General features: G+C 59.4%; 1 protein-coding gene across 2 annotated transcripts in view; it reads right to left on the minus strand.

Moving 5' to 3' along the window:
- SHANK2 (SH3 and multiple ankyrin repeat domains 2) overlaps window positions 1–27,200 on the minus strand; it is a 419,611-nt gene that overhangs the window by 136,586 nt on the left and 255,825 nt on the right. For both annotated transcript variants that reach the window (XM_039235341.1, XM_039235342.1), the window contains 2 exons: window positions 6,681–6,763; window positions 4,966–5,090 (listed from right to left, as the gene is read on the minus strand). In XM_039235341.1, the coding sequence (XP_039091272.1) occupies window positions 4,966–5,090; window positions 6,681–6,763 (208 nt within the window). The remainder of the gene's footprint in view (window positions 1–4,965; window positions 5,091–6,680; window positions 6,764–27,200) is intronic.

Here is a 27,200-nt window from a genome sequence, read left to right on the forward strand (position 1 = left end):
AGAATGGATTCCTAGATATAAAAGTCCTGATTCGGCTTTACGGCTCTTATTACATCCTGTCACATTGATTTCTAAAAAGTTTATGGCAATTCATTCTCTCACATGGCAACATATGAGCGCTGTCACCAGCGACGGGTATAGTAATAAAAAAAAAAGCATTTGCTAATTTGAAAATAAAAATTGGCACCTCATCATCTCTTTTTCTTCTTATCCTTTGCCCATTTATACATGAAGTGCATCAGCGTTGCTCACGAATTTCTGAGCCCCGGCATTACTGAGGCGGGTGGCCTGGGTTGGCATCCCAGCGTCTCTGCTCTCCCGCTCTGTGACCGTGGGCAAGTGACCTAACATCTCAATGCCTTGGTTTCCTCATCTGTAACACGGGGATGATAACATGCTATAGGCTTGCTGTGACGATCAGATGGGACTGTTCAGTGCTCGGCAGATACACCCTTGGTTACTATAAATAAGGACACAGGCCTCGGTGCATTTGCTGCAAATGTCATTGATTCTTTTGACGCGTACTGTTTGCTTGTATTATAGAAATTCTTCTAATAGAGAATGTTTCCATTTGAGAAAGTAAAGCAAGAAACAAAGCTTGGGGTTCCGATTGGGGGCTTGTGGAAGGAAGGCGGCCCTGGCCTCACGTTGAGGACAGCGCAGGACCTGCTCCCATCCTTCAGTTAGAATGACAGACGAAGGGGTTCAAAAAGCCAACACAGGGTGCTTGGGGGGCTCAGTCGGTTGAGCATCCAACGTTCGGCTCGGGTCACGATCTTGTGGTTCGTGAATTCGAGCCCTGCGTCAGGCTCTGTGCTGACAGCGTGGAGCCTGGTTGGGATTCTTTCTCTCTCCCTGTCTCTCCCTGACGCATGCACATGCGCACGTGCGCGCGCGCGCACACACACACACACACACACACTCTCTCTCTCTGTCTCTCTCTCTCGATAAAACATTTTTTATTTACTTATTTTTATTTTTGTTTATTTTTTTATTTATTTCTGAGAGACAGACAGCATGAGCAAGGGAGGGTCAGAGAGAGAGGGAGATAAGAATCTGAAGCAGGATCCAAGCTCTGAGCCGTCAGCACAGAGCCCGACACGGGGCTCGAACCCACGAGCTGTGAGAGCATGACCTGAGCTGAAGTCGGATGCCCAACCGACTGAGCCACCCAGGCGCCCCAATAAAACATCTTTTAAAAAAGCCAACATGATCAGGCCAGCCGGTTGTTTCCCGTTCTGGCTCTGAAGCCCCTGGCACCATCACCTAAGTGACCTAAAGCTCCTGCCTCGAGCCTCTGATTCTGTAGGTGCGGGCTGGCCTCCAGGTCTCGCTGTAAACACTGGCAGACTCTCTGTGTCATCCTTGGGGCTCCTGGTAAGTGACCTCTCCTGCCCCATCTCACGGGGGTGGGGAAGCCACCCAGGACAATCTCGAGGAAACGGCAGATGAAGGCTTCAACACTGTGCGCAAAGGTTGATTCTAGGTCTGCACGCTTTGCTATTAGTTCCCTGACAAGCATCTACCATTAGTAAACCCAGTTTGGGTTGGGTTTCCTGCCGTAACCAAGAGGAACACAGGTCTTTACCATTCCCGGCTGGAAGAGTCCCCAAGCTTACAGCTGGCCTGCCTGGAGAGAGAAACCTGCCCTGACTCCTGTGTTCACTACTGTCCCTGGCCTGTCCCTGCCACCTGACCAGCTTCTCCCTGGAAGGACTCGGCCCCCGCTGCCCTCCCCACCTCCACTGTCTCCTGAAGCTCCCTGGGAAAGCTCCAGTGGCCCCGGCCACACAGGGGACCCCGGCCCATCAAGCTGATCTGAAAATGCAAACACACATGACCAGGCTCGATACCCCCTCAGCGGGGCACCCACTTTCCTTTTCCACGTCTGAGATGAATTTTCATAGCAACCCAGCTGGCACACCTAGACCCATCTATGTTATTGTAGCTCCTGGGCTCATGAGAGCCTTTTACGTGGACTCTACTCCAAGGGTTTGTTTTCTGGTGGGGGGTTTGGGGGGCAAGGTCAGCAAAGACATCGTCCCGGTGACCAAGGAGCAAACCCTGCCCAAATGCTAGGGCGGGAGGGACGTCGACTCTGGATGGCGAGCACCCAAGGAAAGACGCAATAGGAAGCCCTTCATGATGGGAGCCGATGGGCCAGCAGACCGTCAAGTCTAAGAAGGACAAAGGAAGTTGGTGCAGCAGATGCTGAAGACTTTGAGGAGAAAACAGACCCACTGAAAGCTGCCTCTTGGACTCCACATTCAAACCGTGGCACGTGTTTTTAAAGAGACTATAGGGGCGCCTGGGGGCTCAGTTGGTTAAGCATCTGACTTCGGCTCAGGTCATGATCTCACAGTTTCGTGGGTTTGAGCCCCGTGTCGGGCTCTGTGCTGACAGCTCAGAGCCTGGAGCCTGTTTCAGATTCTGTGTCTCCCTGTGTCTCGGACCCTCCCTTGCTCACGCTGTCTCTCTCTCTCTCTTTCTCTCAGAAATAAATAAAACATTAAAAAAAATAAAGAGAATATAAACAGCTGACACTCTCTGAATTCCTTCCCAAGAGCAGGGAGAGAAGGATGCTTGCCCAGAGGAGTGTGGGGTGACAGGGACAATTTCCCCGTGCTTGTCATCCTTCCGCGGGGGACCCTGCATTTCACCAAGGGTCAGAAACCCCCTCGACTCCGGGGTGGCTTCTGGCCAAAATTAAGATTCGCCCGAGACACAAAGGCTCATTTAGCACAATCCCTCCAAGGCTGAAGCTTTTCAATGGACACCGTGGAAAAAGGGTCTGCTGGAAAATGCATGTACCTAGGAGGCTCTAAGTGACTAATCACCTCACAGAGATTCTGTCTTTTTAAGTACCTAAAGGAGACTTTCTGGGGCCCCAAGAGTAGCCTTGGAAGTGCACTGGGCGGGGCAGTGTTCCAGCTGCCCACCCTCTGTGACCCCATTAGCCTGTGACCCACAGTGAGCAGCCTGGGGGTGGGGGGCTGTGGAGGGCTCGCCCCGCCTCTGGGCCTCTGTGACACAATAACACCAACACGGCATTAATGCATCTCAGGGCCAGCCGTTCCTAGAATCCCAGAGCTCAGAGGTTACCTAGAATATAAGACCTGTTCCAAAATGGCAAATGTATTTGCATATCAGAGGTTAAGAGCAATGTCGAAGGAAGCGCTTTGCAAACAGACGTGCAGAAACTCTTCCACCTCCCAGTTTCCACGGAGGCTTCAAGCTGGCCGGGCGGCTTGCCTTCTCCGTCCAGGCCGGGCACGCGCTCCAGATGCGTCCACCAACCTCGTGCAGCTTTGCTTCCCCGTGAAAGGCACGGGCCCAGCACATGCTCCCCTGCGCTCCCCCATTTCTCTTATGGACCAGTGTCTCAGGGAGACCCGAGGAGCTGAACAACGGGGGACATGCTTCCATCTGCAGCCCTCATTTATTATTTCGGCCCAAGAACCGGCATCGGCTAGGTCGACCTCCTGGAGCCAGGGTCTCTGGGCCTCTCTGTCTCTGTCACACACACGCACGCACACACGCGCGCACGAGGGAGACTTACATCACAACTACATCCTACAGAAGATGATTCAACCAGTCTCTGCATTTTCGTGAGATTACAAATCAAGTTAACCCGTGAAAGCCCAGCGGGCCCCACTCTCCGTCATTCTGCATACGCACGCACCCGAGGTTTCACCCAAGCCAGGCTCTGATTGGCCAACGGTCATTTGAATACATCTTTCAGCAAATAAAACGAGACCAGCACAAGGTGCCTTCTCCATCTTCCTTGGCTCTTGGGTCTTTTGCCACCACGGCATCTCTCTTTCTGGATTTCATCACCCCACTGGCCTTGAGAGGCACTAAGAGGGTCAGGAGTTAACCCGAGCTCAGCAGTGACGCGGAGCTTAGGCGGGACCGGGAGGAGGGCTCCCACTGGCCACGCCACCATGGGCTGGGTCTCCTCTGCAGAACGAGCAGGTGTCTGGCCGGCCCGGCGGCGGCCCACCGCGTATCCACCCCTTCTACCTGCACGTGGCTTTCCAGTGCAGATGAGACGGGGCTCGGGGTCAGCATCGAGGAACGCCTTTCTGGGAAACATCGGCTCCCATGGAGGACCATTTGAGTGAACCGAACCCCTTAAAAATAATGTTTCCGAGGTACAGCATCCTCCTTTATTCTTAATATTTCCAAAGAGTAACACATTCCTTTGCACAACAAGATGGAAAGTAACACCTAAACACTCAAAACGCAGGGGGCTCAGATGCACCGGCGGCCCGGATATGTCACCCGCACCCAGCTGCCAACTCTGGCGAAAGCTCAAGGGCACGTGTGTCTAGTGGGATTCTTCACACGTAGAGAACATTCGCTCCCTTCACCTGCTGGGAAAAGCCAGTTCTCAAAGCACCTGAATTTAACATTTTCCTTTGCGTACCGTCAACTCCAGCTTCCCCTCTTGCCCGTGCTCCTCAGTCTTTGAAGGCCAATCATCCGAACGGCAACGTTACCACAATGTGCGAATCCGTGATTTCTCAGCCGCCACGTTACAGACCTCACGCAAGCAGGGGCGACGGCGCAGCCCTTTCCATCCTGCCTGGCGGCACAAAGCGGGCGACGGCCCCTCCTGGTGTCTATTTGTCCGGCGACAACGGAACCACACGTCCCTAACAACACGGCCACCGTGTGTCTCTCTTCCTCCTACCTTCTCCTTCAAGACCAATGGCCAACTTCCACAAACATTTCTACCCTCCAGAGAGTTACAGCCAAGGCCTTAAAGACACTCCAAACTCACACAAGTCCACGGGAAACGGCGTCCACAATGGAAAGAGATAACCACACGGCACGAGCCCAGAGCGGCCCCCAGCGAGTACCCCCAGGTCTGGCCTGATGGCCACGCTGCTAACACCATGGGCCTCGGCCCTAAGAGAGCGCTGTCCCCCAGCAGAAAGATATAAACACCTGAGTCCCTACCTCAATCAGGAAGTCCCCGGTCCTCAGTCCGGCTCGCCACGCCACCCCTCCTTCATCCACAGACTCCAAGTACTGCAGAGCTGGGAACGCTGGCGTTGGCGTGAATTCTTCGATAGGCGTATCCGCTGGGAAGGCAAGGAAGACCTCAATACCGGCCGGGGTGACGCCTCCAGGTAGGCCCCCTCACGGGGCCCTGAGAGAAAGGAGGCGCGCAGTCTCCCACTGGAAGTGGGTGCTCCTCCCCTGGGCAGGGCTCGACGGCCACAGCCGAAGGTCAGCACCAGCTCCAGCGGTGAGGCCAAGTGCACCGGGTGCCCCCAGGTCTCTGGGCCTTTCGGTCGAAAACCCTGGGGAACGTGCCCTGCTGTCCAGGTCTATATGTACACGCCTGTCATTTTCTTTAAAAGCATCAGTGACTAAACATTTTCAGTTCTAAAAATGGAAAAGTTCCCCCCCATAGCCACAGAAACACCACACTGAACCACTTGCCAAATTTACATCTACGTAGACTTGCAGCCAGAGGAATTCAACTTGGAGCACGGACGGATCATAACGCTGACCCAGTGGGTGGCTGCAGATTTGGAACCTGCCTGTGAATTCTCTCTGCGGGGGGCCCGGCTCTCTGTGACCACTCTGTGGCCGGCACCCCCGGGAAGGCCGGGCCCCTAGGTCCTCAGCAGAGAGAGCCTTGGCTTCTGCTGAGCAAAAACTCCAGGGCAAGAGATGGACTTCCCTGGGTAGTTACGAGGGGCCGGGGGTGGGTGGGTGGGTAGCAGAATGAAGACGACTCCCGCAGGGGGAGGGGACAGACATCACTCAGTCATGGACACACACACACACACACACACACACGGGGACAGATTCCTCTTTTCTTTCCCTCTCTGGACAGGCTGCTCCCGGGAAGCCTTAGCTTAGAGCAGCGGGTGATGCTACCAGGGAAGGAGGCCTTTCCGGAACCGGTGCAGGACCCCGGCACGGCAGAGAGGCTCCGAGATGAAACTTCCACATGGCTTACCCACACACACGCGGTGGGCAGATGTCCCCTCTCGTGGGGAGGTGATGCCATTTTGTTTTCTTTTGAAAGGGAAGCCCCCAAGTTAGGGGCTGGCAGTGGGCGCACCGCCGTGGAACGTAGCCCCGGAACCCCCACCACAGGCCACATGACGCGTACGCCGTTGGCTCAGTCCACGGCAGAGGGGACCATCTTGCCACGTTTCCTTTGCAAAGTCACCTTAGAGGCGGGCGCACGGATGCCTGCTGCACTTGGAGCCAAAGCCCCCTCCCAGAATGGGGCAGTTTCTAGATCCCCAAAACTCAGCCCCTGGGTAACTGTGGACATCTGAGGCCAGGAGCGCCAAATCCAGCTACAGTTGGGCTCAAGTAAACCATAAAATGTAGATTAAACCCATGATTTCTTTTTAAAAAAAGGGTGGGGGATGGGGAGAGAGAGAAAGAGAGAGAGGGGGGGGGGGAGAGAGAGAGAGCTCCTTCAGAGCAATATTGTGCACAGAAAATGGAAAATATTCCTAAAGGGAGCCCAGTGTTTTCTGAGTAAGGCAGGATGTTAAAGAACATGGTTGTCTAGCAACCAAGTGCCCCCAGGAAAAAGGCTTCTTTCTGAGCCGGGGAGCATTTTCACACGGGTGTGCACACACACACACTCACACGCTCACAAGACACGTGAACGTACCCAGGCTGCAAGGAGCCGCTCTTACCTTTCGCCCCTCGGAGCACAAATCCAAAGCCCTCATTGTCTTTCTTCTGCAGGACCACCGTCTTCTCCTCGATAATGCAGTCGCTGTGGAGAGAATTCCGGGCATAGCGACCATTATTGTAACCCGTCATCATCACCGCCGCCGATCCACCGCCGGGGACGTTCATCATCATAGCCAATTAATCACCCAGCTCGCCGGATCCAGGCAGCATGGAGGAGAGTAAGCAGCACAGGGCGCAGGAGGAGCGGAGGCAGCTGGGGGGGCCGGCTAACGGGATAGGCGGGCACGGCACAATGGGGCTCGGAGGGGGGGCGGGCAGAGGCAGCGCCGAGCCCGGGCGAGCGGGAGGAAGGAGTCAGGCATGGTGGGGAGGCCGCCGAGCCGCGGCAGCGTGCGTCGGCTGCCGGCGCCGAAAGGCAAAGAAAGTAAGTGGCCCGAAGGCACCGAGGGCGGCCGGGCTGGGGCGCGCAGGCAGGTGCATCTTCCGGCGGAGACGGGGGCTCGGCCGGCGGGCGGACGAGGCGGCCAGCTCTCCCTCTTCTTCTTCTTCTTCTTCTTGAAGGGGTTTTTAAAAATCAAATTCTATTCGCTCCCCGCAGGAGCCGGCGCCGAGACGCAGCGGCCCCTCCCTCTCGGTCCGAGTGGATGTGGGGTCCCCACAATCACCAAGGAGCCCACAACGCCACGGCGGCGGCTCGGCGTCATCCCGCACAGAGAAGCCGCAGACTGGCGGAGGGGGCGGCCGGGGCGCTGCTGACGGGGGGGGGGGGGCTCCTAGTGGGGGGGAGCAGGTTACTCCAGGGGCCCCCACAGCAGGGGGCCACAGGGGGAGGGGGCTCGTGGGCTTCCCCCTCTGAGAGACACCCTAAAGCTGCACCACCCGCCTCTTGGCACGGCATTTTTATTTTTTTGTTTTTTGTTTTTTTTTTTTAAAGGAAAGAAACCCAAAAGCTCTGACTTTGCTCAGCTGTGCCCCAGCCTCCCAGCATTTACAGTAAGGGCGCTCGGCCACATGACTGTCCAGCCCCGGAGGCACCTGGGGGTGCAGGGCAGCAGTGGACTTCCTGGCGGGCCACACAGCCTGGGCTGAACGGGGGCCCTCCCCGCCTCCCGGGGCGGCCAACCCCCGCCCCCCAGGACTCTGCTGCCCCGGAAGTCTCGGCAGCTGGAAGGCCAGGCCACTGCGGAGGGAAGGAGGAGGGGCAGGAGGCGAGGTGGAGAGGCTTTCTGCAGGGTCCTAAGGGGCCGGCCACAGGAGGGCCGCGTGCCCGAGGTCCTGAAGAATTCGGCAGGCCCCTGTCTCGTGGGGGTGGGGGTGGGCGGCCGGGGCATGCAGAGAGCGAGCGGTGGGAGCCACAGGCTGACGGGCTCGAAGTCCCAGACGATGGAAGGTCAGCCTTGCCCAGCACTAGGTTCTAGCCCGCAGGAGGCACGCGGCCATCTGGGAGCAGCACAGCCGACCCACGTCGGGGGGCCCCGGGGAGAAGGGACAGGGGTGCTTGGACCAAGGGATGGGCTGCCCAGAGCCTCCCGTTGCACAGACGAGGAAGGGGCGCTCCGGAGAGGTTGGGGGACGCAGCTGGAGTGCCACCTGTGCTGACCCACCCCCGCGCTCCTGCCCTTGCACGGGACGGGCAGCCAGGGGAACTTGCCAGGGTGACCCTGAGTTCTAAGAAAGGGCTGGTGCAGCAGGGACACACGCTTCCTCGGCTGAGACACCATGCAATCCAGGATGACTGCTCGAGGGAGGAGGGGCTCTGTCCCTGTCCTGGGGACAGAGAGCCCTAGCTCTGGGAGCGTGGCCATGACCATGAGCCCCCTGGCTCAGCCCACTGAAGCCCCTCAGAAAAGGGCAGAAGCAGAGCCCAGAGTCCAGGGCCCTGGGAGCCCGTGAGCAGGGCCACACAGCTCGCCTGGCGTTTAGTAGGTGACGCCCACTAACCCTCTGATCCTTCCCCTCAAGGTATAAGGCGGCGAGAACAAGCCGTGGGCCTCCCGGGATGACTGTGAGGTCAGGGGGGCAGTCCCCACGGCGGTGCGGTGGGACAGGGGAGCCCCAGGGAGCCATCCCCGTAACCGCCATCAGAAACGGCAGCAGGCTGGCGGTCAGCCAGGCCCCGGGGACCACAGGGGTCGGGGCGGGGGGAGCTGGGGGGACCCTCTGCCTGGCCCGGCCGCCAACCCGTCTCCGCAGCCTCCCCCAGGCAGAACACAGCCACGGCCTGCCTTCCCCCCACGTCTTCCCGCTCAGCTCCTTGAACGGGAGGGGGCCAGGCAGGTGGCAGTCCTGCGTCCGTCTTCTCCAGGGAAAGGCTCACGAGGGCCCTTGGCTCCAGCCACCGCCTCGGCCCCGCACTTCCCTCTGCATGAGAAGCGGCCGGCGAGGAGTGCCCTGGGGCCCGTCCTGCGGGTCTGGAGCCCCGATCTCCCCTGCGACACCGGCGGCCCCAACACCCACCCCAGCCCAGCTCCAAGCTGCCCGTCTCCAGGCCATGGCCCTCCTGCGGGCCACCTCTGCCTGCAGGACCCAATGCTGCCCAAACCCGCCTCTGGCTTTGTGCACCTCACGGACGACTGTCCACTTCCTCTCAGCTGACCCCCACGCTGGGGGCTTCTCAGGGGCAGTGCGGCCGGCCCAACCCCACATGGGCGTGTTCCCCCAAGGTGGGTGAGGGGAAGTGCTGGCGTCACCTGGAACTCAGCTCAAATCCCAGCTGTGCTCTGACCCAAGGTCACCCTGACCTTCGCAGCCTCAGTGTCCTGCTCTGCAAAATGGGATCGAGGGTCAACACATGCCATGTGGGCTGAGCAGGAGTTAATGCGATGTCCCAGCGCAGCCCAGGTACACAGCACATGTGAAGACGGCAACCCTCCCGACTGGGGCCACTGTTTGCACGGGCCGACTGCTTTTCCCCCCGGGGACCCACCCCCCCAGGCTAATGACAGAGCCCCTCTGAGCCCTCGAGGATTCCTCACTCACCGAAGAACTTCCTGCCCCACACGTCGCCAGCTCGCCCCCAAACCTGTAGCTACGTGCTGCGTGCTGGGCAAGTGCCCACCTCCTTAGTCTCTGACACGAAGAAGGACCATCTGTCCCTTCTTTCCTGCTTTGCTTCAGGATCTAAATAGCCCCTGGCCCCTGCCCATCATGACCCCATCTTGCTTTTATTCACAGACAGACCTGGGTTTGAATCCCAGAGCAGGGCTCCACCAGCTTAGCTACTCAGAGCCTCAGTTTCCCTGCCTGCAAGGTGGCAGCAAAGATATCTGCCTTGTAGGCACTTTGAGGAGCAGGTGAGACAGGGCCCAGGAAAGGGAAGCTGCCCTCTCGTGCCAAATCCCCCAGGAGACGGGCCCTGGACGGCATCACTCCAGATGCTCACAGCACCCGGCGGAGGGCCACGCGCCCCGTTGCATCTGCGGGGGGCGGCGGAACGGGTGGGAGCGGAAGACAGGGGTCGAGCTCAGGGTCAGTGGTGGTGAAGGGTCTCGGGGGGATAAGCTTCCATCCGGAACAATCCCCAGATCCCGGGTTGTGCCCAGAGGGGAGGAGGAGTCTGCTGCTGCGCTGGCTGGGCCCTGGCAGCCGGAGCCCGAGCGGAAGGGACGTCCCAGAACACAGCAGGAGCGCAAAGGACGTCGTTCCCTTGAAATGAGTTCACGTCTAGTTTTGTTGGAACGGCACAGCCATGCAGCGTCCCCTCCACCCCCACGGATCGGACGGGGCAGTCCCACCCCCGGCCACAGGGAGGAACCTTCCCGGAGAAGAGATGTTCTCGGGGGGCTCCTGCTGCTGAAAACCACCTCAGGCTGGCCACCGTGGCCATATCCGGAAGCGGAGGTGTGGAGATGCAGAGGCCCAGAAACCAGAGGACCCCCCGCCCCCTGGCCAGCTCCCCGGCCCCTGCCTGCACCCCCCTACTGGCCCCCACCAGCACACCTGCTCTCCAGGCACAGCCCAAACGCACCGGGAGCTGACTTCACAGGGACACCGCCCTGGCGCCTACGCGGGCCCTGCGCTGTGGACCTGGGTGTGCACTCGGAGGCCCACACCACCTGGTCCCTGGTGGCAGGGTCTGGTGAAACCAGCAGCCCAGCCCCCGTGAGCACACCGCACCCCTGCTTTGCACCTGCCCCGTCTGCGACCACAGTCACTGCCCAGGCTTCCTGCACGTTTTCACTCCCTGAAACGCTCTACCGATAGCCCGGCATTTTACCCAAGTCCTCGCACCCGGGCCCTCGTCACGCCTCACTGCTCTGTTGTCTGCCATGCCCTCCCCGACACTGGTGAACTCACAGGCCCCCTGAGCTGCGCGGAAGCCACCGCAAACCCTCCCAATGAGGGGCAATGTCACACTCTCTCCCCTGGCCCAAGCCTCTGACAGGGCCCTTGTCACCTGCTAACCCATCAACTGTGGGCTCCCCGGGAGCAAACGTCACCCCTTTGTTCCTCTCCAAATCTCTCTACGTGCCCCAGTGTCTGTTCCAGGAGATTCCACCTGTGTTGACTGACTAAACAATCATAACTAGCTGCGTTGTCTTCAAATGTATTTTCTGAATAGGGTGGGAAGGCACTTTAATGAACCCAAAAAGTACCCGTCTTTGCCAGTTTCCTATAGCAGGAGCTGCGGAAGACAAAGGAGGTGGGCCTCTAGCCTCACCAAGTACAGTTGTAGAGGTAGTGCACAGTGCTAACTATCCAGGATGCTGCTTATGTGGTGGACATCCTAGAACCCTATATTTACTATGACTATCTTGGCACCAGTAGAGTGCCTTGAGGAAGGGGTGGGCAACTTTTTCTAGTTCCTATGAAGATGGAATACAGGCCACTGGCTGCCTTGGAGGACGTGAGTGTCCCTATCGAGCCACGTCAGCTCTGGGAGACACGGCCATGTTGAAAGTCTCCTGCAAGCCACACTGCAGAGACCATCGCAGGTTTCCATGTTCTCACTGACCCAACACCCCCACCACACGCCACAGTAAGAGTTCCCAGAATACACTTGGAGCAGGACAAGAGGATTGTGGAAGATTAGGGCTGGCCACAGGCCACTCCTGGGGCGACTGTCTCTCAAGACCACAGGGGTCCAGCCATCGAGAGGCTTGTACCTGCGGCCCGAGGCCCACGTTCTCGCAGTGGCCACACAGGTACCAGCAATGACGCATGACCGTCGGCATTCGGGCTGGTGAGCCCTGCACAAACTTGTAGGGCCACAGGGAGCCGGGCCCGGGGTGGCCAACACGGGTGCCCGGGCGGGGCTCCGGGCGGCTCTGTCTGCCCTCGCCCGCGTGGGAAGGATCACCCACAGCTCCCGGGATCTGGGCTCGGACAGGACCGCCACACCAAACAGCTACATTTCCTCCCTGCCTCTCTGGGGCCGGGTTTGGCGAAGGGCTGAAGCGCAGAAGCAGCGGGGGCCAGAGGTTCGGCCGTGTGCACTTGCTCGCCAGGGCAGCCGGAACCCACCGAACACCCCGAGTCCCAGGGGAGGGACCGGACACCTGCCGCTTTGCAGAGAACAAACCAGGCCCGGTCTGGCCCTTACGGAGATGGCGGGCGTAGCGGGTTGAGTGTCAGCCCCTCAAAGACACACTGAGGTCCTAGCTCTGGGGACGCTGGCTTGTGCCCTTGTTTGGAAACAGGATCTTTGCGGGGTGTGTGGTTAAGGACATCAGGATGCGGTCAGTCTGGATTAGGGAGGCCCTAAAACCAACGACTGGTCCTCATCAGGGAAACGGGGAGATTTGGGGCAGAGAAGCCAGGTGAGGCCAGCCAGGGGCGGAGATGGGAGGGACGCGGCCACAGACCAAGCGCGCCAGGGCTGGCTGGCCACCACCAGCAGCCGGGGGAGGTGGGAAGGACCCTCCTCCGGGGCGCCCGGAGGGACTCAGCCCTGCAGACAACTTGGGCTCATACTTCTAGCCCCCAGAATTGGGGGGAGGACATTTCTTTGTTTGAAGCCTCTCAGCCCACAGTCTGTTGTGGACGCCTTGGGAAATCTTACCCTGGGGGGGGGTGGGGAGGGGGACAGGCGCCCCTCCAACAGTCACACCGGCATGCAGGATATGCTGCAATGAGAACCAGAAGGTGGCTGGGGGGCTTCCTATAGGAGGAGAGCTGATGCATGAGGACTCAATGGGTCAGGAGGCTAAAGACGGGAAGAGGGAGAGAACATTCCGGAAGGAGGTGGGGAACAAGATAGAGGTTCTGAGGCACGCTGAGGCAGGAGGGGCCGTCACACAGGGCCGTGGGTGACCAGGGGACACAGCTGGTGGTGACAGCCTGGCATACGGCCTTGGCCAGGCCCAGGGCAGCCCCTGCGCTTCCCCAGTGTCACTGGGAAGGCCAAGGCCACAGAGCACAATGGCTCCACCTTCTCACACTAGCCCCTTGTGGCCGGGCCTGACTCTCACTGGAATGACCCATGGTTGACGGGTCACACGTGGCGGGAACTTTGTCCAACAACGTTTCCATGGAAACAACTTGCACACGAATGTCTGCTGGTGACAAGTGTCCCAAGCCACCAGCATGAAGCTAACATGGCGTGCGACTCATCAAGATGCCTGGTCCCGTGGCAGGAGCCGGATGTGGGATGAGGGGCTGGACGTGCCCTGAGGCAGCCGGGCTGACGCCCCGCGGGGTTGCGGAAGGGGGATGTGCAGTGACGCGAGGTGGGGGCGGCAGGGACGTTCCGGCAATCAGGCCCCACAACCCTGCCCCCGGTGGCCTCAAAGCTTCGTGGGGTCCCAGGCAAGCTTGTGACCTGGCAAACCAAACCCCGCGGCCGTGAAATCTGCAGCAAACAGCCACATGCAGGTCGGGCCATGCTTTCTTGTCTCTGAAATCTAATGTGGGGTCAACCTCATTACTCATTAAACTCTGTATCCACAAAATATACCATTTCCTGCAAAAGCCGCATGCAAGCCAGGTTTCCTTACTTTGATTCCTTAGGTTTGCGGTCAAGGGCAAAGAGGCTGCAGAAGCCGGTGGGGCGGGGGTGGGGGTGGGGGTGGGAGGAGCACTGCATGGAGCTACTCACAGGCACGTGGCTTCAAAGGAACCCTTCCCAGATCATTTCAGAGCTTTTCCCCGGCGAGGTCCACAAGATGTGGGGGTAGGGGTGGTGGGTCTGGGCTGGGGCTGCTGCAACAGCGGCAGCCGGGGGGCCCCGGGGGGACTCCTGTAAGGGAGGCTGCTGCATTTATCACAATGAGCAGTTGTGGGGGGCCCCGCCCTCTCCAGGGCAGCGAGGCAGAAGCCCGAGAAAAGCCTCACGTCAGTCACTCCTCTGGTGAATGCGTTTTGGTGACAGCCTGATGCAGGCAGGAACTGGGACACTATTAGAAAGAAGGACCTCCAGGGACCAGGGATGACAGTGGCTGTCCTAGAAATTTCCGGACTCTGCCAGTCAGGAAGGATGAGGCGACACAGAGCCTGTCGGCTCCTCTGCGCAGGGCGCTGGTGGCCTCAGCAGGTGTCCCAGCTGAGCAGAGACGCCAGGCGTGGGCAGGCGGCCCGGATGGCTGTGGCGCTGCTGGCTGCAGGGAGGCACAGAGGGCCGCTCCGCGGGCGGGCAGGGGCAAGGCCGGGCCTCATCCTTGGGAAGGCCTGGCAGCTGCGAGCACGCGGGGGGGGGGGTGTTCCCCAACTCATCTGTCATTTGCCGCCGAGCTGGCACCTCTCAGCCCTCGTCCACACATGCTGCCACTCCCCGCATCCTGCTTCCTGCTTCCTGGTTGGCTGGGGCTTGGAGTTGCCCTCTTGCGCCCCGCCCCGCACACCCAGGAAGCGGCCCTAATTCCCGGGGGGGCGGAGCCCTGCGCTGGGTGCCCTCCCGGTGCTCCGAGAGGCAGGCTGCTCTTACGTCACGTGCAGAAGTTGTGAATGTGGGCAATTCATTCAGAAATGATGCCGCTCCCGGCTCCAGAGCGCCACGGGCAGGGGACATGGGCTCTGATCCTGTGGGGCCTGCGTGCCCAAGCGGCAGAGACGCGCTCCTCAAGGAGGGACCGTCTCTCGGGTCGGGAATTACGAACACACCCTGCCCCGTGCTCCTGCTCGGCGCTCACACGATCAGCAACACGAGCTTTTCTAATCGAGGCAATAATGTGCAAAGAAGTTGATTCAAATTAAATTGTCTCATTACTTTGTAATAAATCACCCAAAAGCATTTCCTAAGTGCCGCCAGGCGTGTTACCTGCCAACAGCGGCCGGGGCAGAAGACAAAGATGCGCTCCGAATCGCAGGAGGTGATCATCGGTCCCCGCGGAGGGGAGAGGAAGCGTGGTCTGGAAGGGAAACGGCCGCCTCGGCACCCGCAAGGCCCGGGTGGGGACCCAGCTCACCAAACTTCCTCCCCTAGGAAACACGGGTGTCCACCGCGGCATCGGAGCCTCACAAGCCCCCGGGGTTCCTCCCTTGTGACGGTACAGCCCGCAGGTGCGTCGAGGTGCAGCAGGGCAGCCCGTGGGTCAGAAAGCCAGGAGGGTGTGTCCGCTCGGTCTCACGGGCAGACAAACGGCAACAGCGAGCCGTAAGCGCGCGGGAGGCCCCCGGGGGCGGGGCGCCCCGACACTCCCTCTGCTTTCCAAGCGGGAGCCCCAGGGTGCTGCCTGCCTTCGCGAGCAATGATCGAAGGGGTATCGCTGGTGGAGCAGGGGGCTCAGCCCTGCAGAGAGGGGCCCCTGCAGCCTTGGGAAAGGGGGACCTCAGCTCCAGGAACAGAGGAGAAGAGACCTGGGGCTCATGCCAAGGGGATGGGGAGCTCCGAGGCGCCAGCCCCGGCGCACAGCATCCTCCTCACAAGCTCGGCTCTCCCCCCAACCTGTGCGCAAGTGCCATCGGCGGGAGCGCAGGGACAGAGCCAGTGTCTGCACCTCCGTCCACGACCTCCCCCTCTGCTGAGGGCCCATCGCTTTTCAGCTGAGATCACGGTTGCTGATGAGTCTCTCCCGAATTCACTCTTTTACGATAAAAATGTTAGATCACATCTGCCATTCAAAATAATACAACAGCTTCCCATCAGAACTGGGGATAAAAAATCCAAATTCCCCAGCATGGCTAAGACCTTTCCTGATCTGACCCATGACCCATTTCCTAATTGTCCCTGTTCCAGCCATGCTGTGTCTTCCCTTCCTCCAGCAGGCCAACTTCATCTGCCACAGTGCCTTTGTACAGCATGGGCCCTCCCTGGGATGCTGCTCTGGGTCTGCATGAGCCAGGCTGCTGCCATGGTTCAGGTCCTTGAGCTCACTTCTGCAGGGCAGCCTTTCCTGCTGCATGGAGGTGCCCTCCCTGTCCCGATTCCCAGCCCTTCCCTCTGCTGTATTTTCCTCTTGTCATTCACTGTATTTGAAATTATAATTTGTCTGCTCATTTATTTACTGTCTGACTCTCCCAGTAGCATGTGAATGCGCCAGAGCAGGGCCTGGTCCCGCCCGTGGACCTTACAGCTGGAGAAGGGCCCCTTCCTAGTCTGGGCTCTGGCAAGAGCTGGCCGTGGGGCCTTGGGCAGGACCCTCACCCACACTGGGCTTGGGTCTTTCTGTCTGTAAAATGGAAAATCAGAATATTCCAGTACGTACTTAATTGATGCTTAACTGCTTTGGAATGAAGCCTAAACCGGGGACTCTCACGAACGGTCTGTGATGCAGATGGGGTGACCCAGTGCTCTGGGCTGCCCGGGGCACGGGTTTTAAAACCAGGGTGCCCCTGGGCAAAGCGGAAAGTGCTGGTTCCCCTCCCGCATCACTACCTTCAGGAGGACAGTGGAGGCCCAGCTGGTAAAGGTTCTTAAAAAGACCACAAAATCAGCGTGGCAGTAAAACGGCCTGACATCTGGTAGAAATGAAGGAAGGGGCTGTTTGTGACTTTCCTTCCTACGGTCGTCCGAGGGTCCGGACCTGCCCCATCTGTTGGTGTCAGAAGTCACCCAGAAAGATCGCACTGTGTGGGCTTTGGGGCAGGCCGGTTCCCAAGTCCCTCAGGGGAGCAGTGGACGATGTCCACAGCTGTAGCACTAGAAGCCGTGTCCTTTCGTGGGAACCAGACTGAACGTGAGGATCTCCCAGTGTCCCTGGCTTTGGAGAGGGGGCTAAATGCGGGTTGGGGGAGGGGGCTGGGGGCTCACCCTGAGACCCCACAGGGCCCCCTGGCCAACCAGACGGCACTGACCTCTAAGGTGAGAGGTCTTGGGGAACCCAGGCCAGGCCCCAGCTGGAAGGAAGGGTCTGGTCTTTGCTCCCGTCCTAGACCACGAACCTCTCCCACGGAGAATCCTGTTCTGTCCCCAGTACTAATGCTTCCATGAGGTCGCCTGCGCCAAAGGGGCCGCTCTGAGAGTTGCTCAAAGTGTGAAGTGGACACATTTTCTTGGGGAACAGCTGGATAAGTCCTTTGAAAGGGGCTCCGCAAACACCGTAGACCAGGGGTTATCAAACGGTATCTGTAAGGGGCCAGAGAGTAACTATTTCAAGCTTTGCAGGCCCCATGGTCCCTGTTGCAGCTACTCACTCTGCTACTTGTGGCTCAAAGGCAGCCATGACACTATGTAAATGAGTGGGCGGGGCTGCGTTCCAATAAAACTTTATTTACAAAAAGAGGCAGAGGGCCGGATTTGGTCCTTGGGCCATAGGTTCTAATGCCATGTTCTAAAAGTTCTAGAGACACGTGAATCGATACGTACGTGAGCGCCTGAGTAACTGGCATATCAGAGAAGCTAAGGAAAGTCTAAATCCTCTTGCGTAAGTAAAATACTTGCATTACTGTACACGGGTGCCTGGTTTGACACACCATCTGAGCTTCAGGAAAGACCCAAGGAAAACCCGTTTTAGAAATGAGGTCATCTATGATGATGCCCTAGAAAGATTCAGAAAGACCGTACGGAGAATCCTCTCTGAAACACAAACTCCCCGCTCCTTATGAGCAGAGCCAGAGAGAAGGAGGCCCAGCGTCCAGAAACTGGTGCAGGAAACACTGTGTGAATATTCCCCCACTGAGGAGGCATGTTTGCTTAGGTACGGGCCATGCTTTCCAATTCCCGTTTCAATTAATGGACCATCTGCCCAATGAGAAGGTCTTGGGCACGGCAGAGGCGTGCTGCTCTGGTGCTCATACCTGTGATTCTATCCGGAACACGCCCCGCATGCTTGCTATATGCCGAACTCCTATTCATTCGTCAAAGCCCCCTTCAGCAGCCACCACTTCTGGGAGAGCCCCGTCCCTCTCACACACCCGGCTCCTGGCGCATCCCCGAGGTGCTTCCCACTACGGAAGCGGGAAGAGTCAGAGATGTGCTTTCCCAGCCTCCCTCACGGAGGGGTCAGAGGACACGGTTTTGGTCCATGAGACCCGAGGGCGAGCCTCCGGGTCCCTCTGGGAAAGATCTTCCTCGAGGGAGAGACTTAGAGGGGGGTCTCCTAGTGCCTTTTCTTCCCCTACATGCTTGCTTGGGCTTTGCTCTGAGGGCATGACACTCGGAGCTGCGGCTACCATCTTGCAACCCTGAACGAAAGGCTGAGAGGTGTGTAGAGGTGCCGCTGAGCCACGGAGCGGACCACGGAGGCAGCGGACCACAGGGGCACCCTCTTCGGGCTTGCCACTGATGTCTCAGCCCCTGTGATTTGTGGCCGGAAGCTTCCTAATGGACATCTATCTGGAGGCTGGGGCAGGGAGGGCGGGGAGGCTGACCATAAGCGAAGATACAAATGCCCAGAATCCAGATGCTAAGACTTTCCGATAAACCAAGCAGCCTCCAAGCCCTGTTCTGGGAAGGAACCATCCAGACCCCTCCTCCTCCGAGGACTGCTCATTAGCACGACTCAGAAGCCCTGGCGACACAGACCCGAGGCTCCGCACGACCTCGCCTTTCCAGAGGAGCATTCGACGACAGGCCCTCACCCCAAACTGACTCAGTTTGGAAAGCAGGTGCTCAGTCCGGGCGGTTTCCTTGCTCTCAGAGGCGACTGCTATGCTGTTGACCTTGGCACGGACCCCGGGCACCCTGGCCGCCCCTGAGTGCGGGGGGGGCGGGGGGGAGACGCCAAAGCTCCAGCGGAGGTAAAGGGTGACAGAGGGTAGACGGATGGCGACCTCGGCACGGCGTGCCCCAGCCCTGCACCCGGCCAGGCTGACGGCGCGCCCGGGACTCCGCAGCTTCCTCCGCATCCCGCGGCCTCGTGGCCGAGCTCGTCGATAGGTGGGGTTTCCGTTCAGGAGAAGCGACGGAAATGAAGAGCGTCTGCAGCACAGCTCTGCTAGCTGAGCCTTCCCTCGTCCTCACGCTCTCCAGCTGCTCCTGGGGACAAGTGCCTACAACCCGCTGTTGCTCACACTCGCTCCTGCTCGCGATGCCATCTTATGGTGGAGACACTTGTCACCGGCTGTGTGCCCCTGTTCCGTGCGGGACATCCCACTCCATCTGCTCCCTGCTACGGAGCCATCTTTCACGGCATCTGGCTAGCGCTGTCGGCGCAGCACGCTGGCGAATCCTCTGGAGGCGGAAGAAGTCGGCCCGGCCACCAGGCCGCAGATGGTTCGCATTTCCAGGGGCTTCTGGAAGCCTGTTAACTTCCTCTGTCCTTCAGGGTTGCCCGGGCACCCCCTTGCTTGCCTCATTATTCCTTATTAAAGCTGGAGTCGCAGCACATGGCCGGCCACCCCAGGCCATCCGTCTTGTCCCCCTTTGTGCCGGGTCGGCCCACCCGCTCCTCGCGGCCCCAGCGGTCACTCGCTGGTGTCCAGTCCGCCCCAAACAGACACCTGCCCAAGTGCCAGCTCTAGGCCAGGCTACGTCCGTATTTGTTTTCCTCTCTCCCTCCTGTCCTGTCTTCAGAGGGCAGCCTGGCTGCTTCCTCCCTGGCCGCCCCGACTCCAGAGCATCTTGGGATGTTCAAATTTATCAAAACAGACCCCACAGAAACGTACTCACTAGACTGTCCCTCCCTTCTTCCCTTCTGCCTGCCACCCGTCACTGAGAGAGCGCCATGGCGGCAGGTGCCCGCACGGACTGAACGGTGTGCGTGGGTGATACAAACAGCATCGACGGCCACAACAGCCCCGTGTCCCCAACGTGCCAGGCGCCGTGTGAAGCCCCCACAGCCGTCCTGTCTCTCACATAACAAACTGAGGAAGGAGGCACTGTTTGTGGCTCAGAGAGGTTCGGTGACTAGCTGAAGGCCACACAGCCCGCACGGGGCCAGGTCCTCTCTGAGCACAGGGTGGGCCTGTCCTTGGCCTACGGACAGGGCCCTCAGCAGCTCCTCTGAACCGTGCACTGTCTGGGGCAGCCTCACGCCCAGCAGACCTGGAGGTATGAGCCTCCTGTGTTTCCACAAACTCGTGCAACAGGCCGCCGTAACGCCTCCCCACCTGCTCCGGCCACCGCCCCGTGCAGTTAGCCTGTCCTGTCCACCCCACAGCACCGATGACCGGCTGAAATCACGCGCTTGTTTTCCTGCACGTCCTGGAGTCCGCCAACCCCCCCCCCCCGCCACTGGAGTCTGCGACATGTTCACACTCCAGGGTAGGCTGGGGCATCTCCGGGGGAGGGGCCGGTCTTCGGCCACCACACCCCCCGACCCCCCTGCGCCCATGAGACAGCGAGACAGACCAGGCTTCAACGCAGGCTGGGGGTGTTGTCATCAAGCCCCGGTCACGCATCCGGCCAGGCTTACAGGAGCGAAGCCTGGTCAGGACTGAGACCACACGCGGCTGCTCACAGACACGCTGGGGTCAGGGGCCCCGGGGGACAAGGGACCTGGGCGGTGGCATCGGCTGCTGCGGGCGCTGTGGTTTTTCTCTGTTGGAGCTGGTGTGCCTACACCCTGCTTGCACCTGCCCCTCCTGGCGGGGGCCTCTCCTCTCGCCAAACGCGACCGTGGAAGCACCCAGTAGACGGCTTTGGCACAGGGGCGTTTCTCTGCGTTTCAGGTTCACGGTGGAGGAGGATTTGGGAAAGACTGTGGGTAAGACCCAACCTGAACCACACACGCAATGCCGACAAATCCAGACAAGGGCTGACGGGCGCCTCATCCTGCAAAGGCTTGGGTAAGCCAGATCCCAGGCGCAGAAACTCGGACCCCCTGGGGAATCATCTCCGCGAGGGCTTCGAGGGGCTCACCCTGCACGCCCGCCCCGACCACGCGGGGGCTGGGCCTGCCGGCGGCGCCGCCTGGGCACCACTGGGCTATGACTCTCGGGCTCCCACCGCGGTCCCACGGCGCCTCTCTGGGGAGACAGTCCTTTACCTGGGAGCAGTGAAAGGGCTTCCAGATCTTTCCATTTCCCGCCTGTGTAGTCCTTTATGGTTTAAGAAGTGGTCCCTCACACAGGGACCCAGGGTGGGGGCAGGAGGAGGGGGACACGTGCCCATTAGAGAAAACCCACCCTTTCTCGTAGGCGTCTGGGCTCCCGGCTTTAGGGCAGAAGCGCCCCCTGGAGGTCTTGCACTGGAAGGGCTGTGCAGGGCGCAGGTGCTGATGGCCAGACATCACCTGGATTTACAAACACAGGCTCTGGACACGCTTAGGCTGAAACGGACAGGAGCGCACCTGGGACGCGGAAGACATTGTCCCACGCGAGGGGCGGACACTTCTCCGTGTGGCGGAAACAGGAGCTCAACAACCCCGGGTCAGTGTGAGTCCAAAGCTCTGAAGGGCGGACGGGAGGTGGCTGCAGCGCCCCACGTGCTGGAAGGACGTCCCCGCGGGCACCACAAGGTGTCCAGGGATGGCAGGCGGAGGCCATGGAGACCCCCGCGCAGGGGGACATGGGATCCAGAGGGAGGCGCGTGGACGGGACTTTCCTTCAGAAGATACGCGTCAGGTGCACAGAGAGCCTGTCCTGAGTGGTCAGCGTGTATGGTCGGCGGGATGAGGCCCCCAAAGATGCCCCGGGGCCCATGAATGTCAGCTTCTGTGGCAAAGAAGGAGGCGGTGGGGTCTTTGCAGATGTGATTAAGTTACAGATTAGGGAGATTACCGTGGATGACCCAGGTGGGCCCTAAATGCCATCCCAGCTGTGCTTACAAGAGAGGGGGAGGCTGTGTAAACAGAAGAGGGGCGGCCACGCAACCACGGAGGCAGAGAGGATAAGAGGGACGTGGCCACAGCCCAGGGATGCCTGGGGCCCCAGAAGCCGGCAGAAGCAGGAAGGACCATCCCCTAGGGTCCCTGTGGTGTGGAAAGATGAGGCCAAGGGCCCCAGCCGTCCCTCAGTCCACAGCTCAGACCTCCGACCTCAATGCTGGCCATGCCCCAAGGTGGTGCTTTGGGGCGGGGCGGGGGGGGGGTCCAGGTGCTCGGCAAAGGGTGATTCACATGCAAAAAGAGGCCACACTTCTAAAACGGGGGCGGGGAAAAGCTCCTGACCTCCAGCAGGATCCAGGATACGGAAAGCCCTCTGCCAACCTTCAGAGCTCACTCCCCCTGCCTCCCAGGGCCCTGTTCCAGAACACGGCTCTGCCCAGCCCGGCTCCTCCCTTCGCTTGTCCCCAGGCCCCTGCTCATCCCTCCTCCACGGGCCAACTGCACACCAGGCACCAGGGACATGATGGCACCATCTGCCATGCCCGGCTTCCGGCCACCGTGCCAGCCTCCACTGTGACCTTGACTAGCAGAGTCTGCAATCGGCACCTGCCCTGAGGAGCACAGAGCCCCACGTGCCAGCTGGCAGCCACCCAGAGTGGATGAGGAAAGGCCTGGGGCTTTCACGACCACCTACCCAGGAAGGCCTCCTGAGTTGATCCTCCCCAGGTGATCCTCCCTCAGGAAGTCCTCCTGAGGAGGTCCTCCCAAGCTGCCCCTAACAGATGCCCTGGACGGGTTGCATGTGCGCCCGTCTCCTGGGAGCCAAGAAAGGCGCCCGGCATTCCTTCCTGTCCCGGCGGGAGCCCTGGCCTCTTGCTGGGCCGCTGCACGCAGCCCCGGCCCTCTCTGTCCCGCTGCCTGTGACCTGCCCCTCACACCAAGCGCACCTTTAGGGAAGGTGGGTTCTTTTCCTTTTTCAAAAAAGTGACATGCAAATGACGTAACATAAAATCAACCATTTTCAAGCGACCGCTTCAGTGGCATTCACTGTGCTGCACCTCTGCGCAGTTCCAGCACATTCTTACGACCCCAGGAGGAGAGCCCACACCTGTTAGGCAAGCACTGCCCAGTGGAATTATTCTTGAAGATGCAGAGGAAGATCAGGGCCCTGGCTGAACATCATGTTTAAAAAGCAGTCATACTAAGCCTCTAATCAGGAAAGCCCTTGAACCCCAGGAGGACGGGAATGACTGCGCCTGGCCTGGGCTCAGATCCCACTCCTCCCCTCTCTGTGCAGCTTTGCGTCTGTGAAGCGGAGGGCGCAAGCACTTCCCTGGGCGGAGGACTGGGATGAAGAGAAGAGCAGGTGCTGGGAACAGCGTGTGGAAGAGTCACTGAGCACCAGGAACTGCCAGGCCTCAGTTTCCCCCTCTGTGAGTGGAGATGTCAGTCACCTCCCAGGAAGTGTGAGGTCCAGAAGTCAGAACGCTGGAAAGTGCTTTGCATACAGTAGATGCTCAATGTGTTTGGCCCCGTGTTGGGAGAGGGGCTCAGGCAGAGGCCACCTGGGTGCCACGGGGACTGGTCGGGGGAGGGGGACGTCACGCGGCCCGCATCAGCCCCCGCGAGGTGGAAACGGAGGGCGAGAGCCGGGTGGAAGGAGAAAGCTGCCCCTGCGGCCTGCTGTGTGTGGGGCCCTGGCGGGTACCGGGCGCAGCGGTCACAGCAGCGCTACCCCAGGCAGACGTGCTGTCGCTGCGCCCGCTGCATGGGGGAGGAGCCCGAGGCCAAGGAGAGGAGGCCGCCTGCCCACATCTCACAGCTGGGAGAGCCCAGGCCTGGGAAGCACTCTGGGCAGCCGTGGAGGAGGGCGCAGGCCAGGGGCCGGCGCCGGGGTGAGGGCAGCGGTAGAGCGTGCCAGCGGGCAGGACCAGCGTGGACAAAGGCACCGGGCTGTGACCGCAGGGCAGGCAGAGCCGGAAGGCGGGGGTGAGTGGAGGCTCGCACCCACACCCACGCACGAAGGCCTGAGCTGCACGGCGTCCAGGGCAGCTTGTGAGCACGAGAAGTCCGTGTTTCAGAAATGCCACTCGGGCGGGTGGACGGGGCGCGGGGATAAAGCTGCGCGCCAGCAGAGGGGTCAGAGGGCTGAGCCGGGTCCAGTGAGAAATACAGGGAGCATCCGGGTATGGCCCTGGCTGAGCGACGGGGCAAGATGCAGCCGAGAGCACGGGTAAGTGGGACGGATGGCACGTGGGGCTGGCCGGCCACCAGGAGAGGCCAGTGGCTGCCACCTAACACCGGCTGCGTCTGCTTTGGAGATGCCTACGACCCGCACGCGGCCAGAGCCCCGGCCTTTCCTCCTCCCTCACCTCCTCCTCCCTCCTTTCCTTCTCTTCCTTCCTTTCTTTCCTCCCCCCCCCCCCCCACTTCCTGCATCCACTCACCTACCTACCCACTCACTCAGGCAGCCACCCACCCGCCCATCCCCCCATCGGTACATCCGTCCATCCATCCGCCTGTCCAGTTCTCCCACCCCCGACCCCCCGGCAGGGGCAGAGCTCTTGCTCCTTCACAATCGCTGACCCTGAGGGTTGAGCACTGCCAGGCCCCGTGCCAGATGCCAGGGAGGGAGGCAGGTTGGAGTCGGCCCCATTCTATCTCGGAGGAGACAGACACAGGGAAGCAGGGAGTGCGAGGTGCAAAGACACAGCCACCTCCCAGCCTCCCCCTTGGACCAGGTAACCTTGAGCTGGAGGATCTGCTTGCTTCTCCCAAGTCAGGCACCAAAGGCATTCCTGCTTCCTGGAGGAGGAGGGCATCGGAAGATCAGGTCTTTGGCCAGAGGTGGGGAATCAGCAGGAGCATCTCTGAGAACCTACTGACTGCCAGGCACAGCCTCGGGAACCCTTCTGAACTGGTCCCCCCTCTTCTCCTGAAATAGCACCCCCTTGGCATGGCACCCCGCTGGCAGCTTGCACCTGACCCTGGATTTCAGGGTCTGCGGTTCTGTAGAAAGCATGCTCATTCACAGGAGACCCGGAGCTGGTGGTTACGGCGGTTTTGAGCAGAGTATATAGACTTCTGTAACCAGCCTAGGGGGTGATATAGCCATCTTGCAGGTGGGGAAACTGAGGCCCGCACAGGGAGCCAGTGTCAGAACTGGGACTGGGACCCTGGCATCTGACCCCACAGGCTTGAGCCTCGTCAGGCTCACAGCTGGTCCCCAGGACTCCAGACTAGTGCACCTAATTACATATTTGAGGACGGGCCCCACACAGACTCTGAGCCAGGGCTGTGGGGCTGGAGAAGGCAAGGAGACACCGATCTTGGCCTGGGGAGTCTGGGGGGCTGGGGCTGGCTCGGGTCACCTCTTCCCAGCTCTGCATCCAGTGGCTCACGCTAGCAGCCTGAAATCAGCCATGGGGAGAGTATGCACACCGTGGACACTGGCAAAGGCTACCCACCAGGGTACAAGCGATGCCAGACCTGGTGTGGGGGGCATGGGGGGCACAGTGGAGGTTGCTTTTGGCAGCTGGCATCATGGAGAACCTCACGGAGCCTGTAAACCTGTCCTTTGGCTGCCGAGTGGCTTGGGCGTTTGGGGAGATGGAAGATCCGTGTTCAGGTCTGGTGGCACCTGGACCACCCTGGCGGGGAACCAGGCGGGCCTGAGGGCCGCACAGGGGCTCGGCCAGTCCCAGTCTGGAGGTGTGCCTGGAAGGCCAGCCTCCTCCCTCCTCTGCTGTCTCACCACTGTCCCCACCCATCCGCCTGTGCTCCCCCCACCCACACACCCACTCGCCACCTGGGGATGTACTAAATGTGGTCTGAGGGTACTCTGAGCCAAGAGCCTCCCTTGTGCGGAGGGACTTTGCTCCCAGCCTCTAAGCAGGGGCCACTCTGCCCAGAAAATAGGTGCCAAGGCCTCCTGCCTGGTCCTGCCGAAAAAGGGTGAAATGAGATTGAGTGTCCTGTGAGAATTCTGGCTTCTGCCCGAGGGCCAGGTGGCCCTGGAATGCCTCCACGGGCTAGGCTCGGCAGCTCCAGTAAGGAGCTCCTTCCCCAACCCAGAAGGTCAAGGGCTCCCGATGCAGGGGCTTCTGAGCTAGGTCCCCAGGAGACTCCTCCCATCTGTGAACCCCCCTGTGGTTTTACGGGGTCTGAGTCTATCTCCAGCTAGAAGGACATGCCTATCGCTAGTCTGGGGACATTATCAAGGTCCAAAGCCCCCAGTCAGTCACTTTACACCATGGAAGTGCTGGGGGACAGTGGTGTGGTGAAGCCAGAGTACACTTAGGCCCCCACTTGGCTGAGCCAGGCCAGCAGGCCCCTGTGTCCGAGGGGCTCAGAATCAGAGTGGACCCAGGACATACACGAAGTGCCAGGAGTCTGCGTAACCTTCTATTAAATCTGAATCTCAAAAATCCATGATAGAGGTTGACTCACAGCTCTTGATCCTCAGATGCCACCAGGAGCAGAGTGAACGATCTTGGCTGCCCCCCCCCCCCCCCCCCCCCCCCCCCCCCCCCCCGCCGAATCACCAGTCAGCACCATCCACTTTCTCTACTCAGCCTGGCTCTGTCATTCCCAGGCCCTCTCCCCCCACTGCCTCATCACTGGGCATCTGTGCACGCTCACCACGAAACAAAAACACACCCCCCCCTCAAGTTTCCATTTGAATCCTACTACTTGTCCTAAAGATTTGAACAAGAATGTGCATCTGTCTGTTTTTGAGCTCCTGGGGTAAGTGGGGCAAGGAACAGGACTCTGGACTTCTCTCTTTTTGGTGTTTGACCTGAAGGGACATGCAATCAGCTTGGACTCTGCCTTGAGCACCTCTGTGCAGAGAACTGCCCATTCACAGCTGCCCACTTGTTCCCAAAGATATCCAGAAACTACTTCTCTCAGCTTTAAAAGCTTACCCATCATTGAAAGGAAAGGCTCTTGGAACATAACAATGTGGTTGTCAAAATAATAACTTACACAGACAGGTTGAAAGTTGAGTGAATCTCCCAGAATACAGAGTGAACAGGCAAAGGGACAGAAAACATAAGAAAGAAAGGGTGGATGGGAACTCAGACAGGAAGTGAGGGCATTTACAAGGGAATAACAAAAGCATATTCTTAAAGCCGAAGCTTCTTCAGTCTGAAGGAACCCCCAGGACAGTGAACACAATGAATAAAGAAGAGACTTAGACCCATCACCATGACATTTCAAAATATCAAGGAAAAGTAGCTACAATGAAGTTCTTCCAAAGCTTTGGAGAGGAAAACAAAGGATTACCTACACTGTAGTGAGGATCAGAGAGCACCATCACCTCTTGCCAGCAATGAGTAGAAGCAAGATGACAACAAAGCAATGCTTTAATTGTTTAGAAGAAAAACTATTTTGAACCTAGAATTCTATAACACTGAGCACATCAGAGACTTCTCAGACACTGAAGTTGACATTCCAGGTATCTTTTACTGAGGCTGTTACTTGAGTATGTGTTCT

This window comes from Hyaena hyaena, unplaced genomic scaffold (assembly GCF_003009895.1).
Source record: "Hyaena hyaena isolate Hyena2069 unplaced genomic scaffold, ASM300989v1 scaffold_98, whole genome shotgun sequence".
NCBI lineage: Eukaryota > Metazoa > Chordata > Mammalia > Carnivora > Hyaenidae > Hyaena > Hyaena hyaena.